General features: G+C 48.3%; 1 protein-coding gene across 1 annotated transcript; it reads left to right on the top strand.

Annotated features, from left to right (window-relative positions):
* On the top strand, nt 1-3079 carry hoxc13a (homeobox C13a). The gene is made up of 2 exons (XM_087781441.1): nt 1-730; nt 2296-3079. The coding sequence occupies exons 1-2, from the start codon at nt 79-81 to the stop codon at nt 2550-2552; spliced, it is 909 nt and encodes a 302-aa protein (XP_087637567.1). The 5' UTR covers nt 1-78; the 3' UTR covers nt 2553-3079.

Below are 3079 nucleotides of genomic sequence, written 5' to 3'. Positions count from 1 at the left end.
CCGAGTGTAAAATGTAGTTGGAAATGAGGTGTCCGTCCTGGAGTAGTCGACTTTTAAAAAGCTCCGGCAGCTCCTGATATGACGACTTCGCTGGTGCTGCACCCGCGCTGGCCGGACGCGCTCATGTACGTGTACGAAAAGAGCCCGAATGACAGCAACCAGAACAAGAGCCAGACCATGGACGGACTCAACTGCCCCGCGAGCCACTGCAGGGACCTGATGTCACACCCGGCTCTGGGCCGACACTCGGGCAGCATCGCGACCCACCAGAGCTCCGTCTACTCGGATATCTCCCCGGCCGACGGCGGGCGTCAGTGCCCGGCGCCGCAGACCTCCTCCAGCGCGTCCCTCGGCTACGGATACCCTTTCGGGAGTCCCTACTACGGGTGCAGACTGTCCCACTCACACAACCTGCAGCAGAAGCCGTGCTCGTACCACCCGGCGGAGAAGTACGCGGAGCCCAGCGGCGCGCTGGCCGGCGACGAGCTGACCAGCCGGGCCAAGGAGTTCGCTTTCTACCCGAGCTTCGCCGGCTCCTACCAGACGGTGCCGGGTTACCTGGACGTGTCGGTGGTGCCCGGGATCAGCGCGCACCCGGAGCCGCGACACGACGCCCTCATCCCCATGGAAGGGTACCAGCACTGGGCTCTGTCGAACGGCTGGGACGGACAGGTGTACTGCTCGAAGGACCAGAGCCAGTCGGCGCATCTCTGGAAGTCACCTTTCCCAGGTAAGCCGCGCGTGTGTGTGTGCATGTGCGTGTGCACCCTCGCCATGGTGCCTTATGTTTTGGATCTTGTGCTTTTGCAACAGTATACCCCTTTAAATAACCAGAACAACACCATTTGGGTTCTGGTGTCTGCAGAACCACGGGTTTGGTAGCATCGTCACGTGACGAAGACGCTCCACTTGCAGCAGCACCAGAACCGCTCTCTCGCCCCCCTTCCCCAAACCCACCCCTCCTCAGTATGACAGTTGGAGATACCTACTGTGTTCCGAGCGGGCCCATAAATCAGGCCGCGTCCGGATCACGTCGACACGTTACACAAATTGTTCTGATCCACCTCAGACCCACGGAGACGCTGATACCGGATCAGGCCACTATGTTGTTTACAGAGTGTTTACTGGACGTGGCGTGTTTGTGTGTGTGCTTGTCAGTTATCTTTAAATCTGGACACACTTTATTTTTTAAATGCCATGGACCATGACAAATATTACACACGCACCTTACTGTAAATAAACACACACACATGCCCGCGCACATACCCTGCTTGTGTTTATTTAAATTAAATTATAAATATAGCGCGCGTGAGTGTGTGTGTGTTGTGTGTGATACAATTAATATTATTCACCATAAAAGTGGAAATATTTATTAGTGAAATTGGAATTATTTGTATTTTTTCTCTCTTTTCAAAGACAAAAAAAAGAGTTTAAAGTCTGTGATGTAATTTGTGTTAATGTTGTTTAATTGAAAGTCAACTTTAATATTGCCATGGAAACGGTTGGAAGATGAACGATGGAAATGTCTCTTAAGTGTATGAACATTTGAAAGGCTCTTGTTACTTTGATTCACACGCTATCTCTCTGACTCACACACACAGATACACACCTTAACTACTTGTGCACTAAAAATGAGTTTTGAATTATGGTTTTGGAAAAAATGTTCAATTAGTTTAATTGAACTTAATGATGGTTTGACTGGGAGTTGACGACTTTAACAAAGACGGTCCCGAAAATTTAGAAAATAAGAGAAACGACATTCATATCATTCGTCCTTGCGCGCGCACATTCCTTTATGTGTCATCAGAAAAAATATTAAATTAAATAGAATATTTAACCATGAACTTCGCTAACGAATATTTGAGATATAATCTATTTGAACCCGCAGGTATGTTGGATTTTATTTATCATTAACTCACGCGAGGAAGTTACACAATGTAACATATTTATTAAAGTTCATGAGATTGTGTTTTTTTATATTTATATTTGATGATTATCTTTATTTACATAGAGATCTGGCGTCTCCTCTGAACATGTCGAATCAGATCAAATGAAAGTTGATTTAAGGTTTGTCATGGAAAATGTGTGTGTGTGTCTGAGTGTGTGTGTCTGAGTGCGTGTAGCCTCAGGAAAACGTTAATTGTTGCTCCTCAGACAAAGCACCCCTTTATCGAGCAGATAATTGAACATCGCTGGCCTTTTTGCTTTTTTAATTGCGATCTTTAAAACGCGGACCTCGCTGGAGACTCCAGTGTCTCGCGCACACATTAACGTTTGTGTCTCTCGGTCCCGCAGACGTGGTTCCGCTCCAGCCGGAAGTCAGCAGCTACCGCCGCGGCCGCAAGAAGCGCGTGCCCTACACGAAGGTGCAGCTGAAGGAGCTGGAGAAGGAATACGCGGCGAGCAAGTTCATCACCAAAGACAAGCGGCGGAGGATCTCGGCGGCCACCAACCTGTCCGAGCGCCAGGTCACCATCTGGTTCCAGAACCGGCGCGTGAAGGAGAAGAAGTTCGTCAGTAAATCCAAGAACAGTCACATGCACGCCACCTGAGGCTGGCGCGTGCACGCCACGAGTTTAAACCCCCCACACCTCCAGTGAAGATCTCCATTTTATTTTTCTATCATCGACTCACGTTCAGTTCGGAGACTCTCCCGAGGCCGTGAACACATCAGAGAATGACGTCACGTTTGTTTTATACGACTGTACATATATAAATATATAATATTTAAAATGTATTTGCTGACATGTATTTCCCTTCTGAACCTCGTAACGGACCGAAGACATTTCTGATCGAACCCTTTTTTGTTTTGCTGTCACGAAAAAGCCGTGACGTCATCGCATGTTGAACTTGAGAGACTTTTTTTTTTCCATTTTCAACAAAGATCGTCTCCGCGGGAAGAGCGTCCCTCTGTGTAGTGCAATCATCGTCGTCGTCGTTATTTAAAGGTCGTGTTCGGCGTGACACGTCATCACTTCTTCGTTGGTGTCGCCCGCGGATCCGGTCTTGGGTTCTGGTGCGGTCGTGATCTGTGTTGTGCTGTCGAGCTGTGTTTCATAAATAAATGATGCTGAAATGA

This window comes from Callionymus lyra, chromosome 19 (genome assembly GCF_982586985.1).
Source record: "Callionymus lyra chromosome 19, fCalLyr1.hap1.1, whole genome shotgun sequence".
Classification (NCBI taxonomy): Eukaryota; Metazoa; Chordata; class Actinopteri; order Syngnathiformes; family Callionymidae; genus Callionymus; species Callionymus lyra.
This window is presented reverse-complemented; position numbering and strand designations above follow the sequence as displayed.

Coding starts and splice junctions, on each gene's coding strand:
- hoxc13a (XM_087781441.1), top strand. CDS start 79: ATGACGACTTCGCTGGTGCTGCACCCGCGCTGGCCGGACGCGCTCATG. Junction 731..2,295: donor CTGGAAGTCACCTTTCCCAG/GTAAGCCGCGCG, acceptor TCGGTCCCGCAG/ACGTGGTTCCGCTCCAGCCG.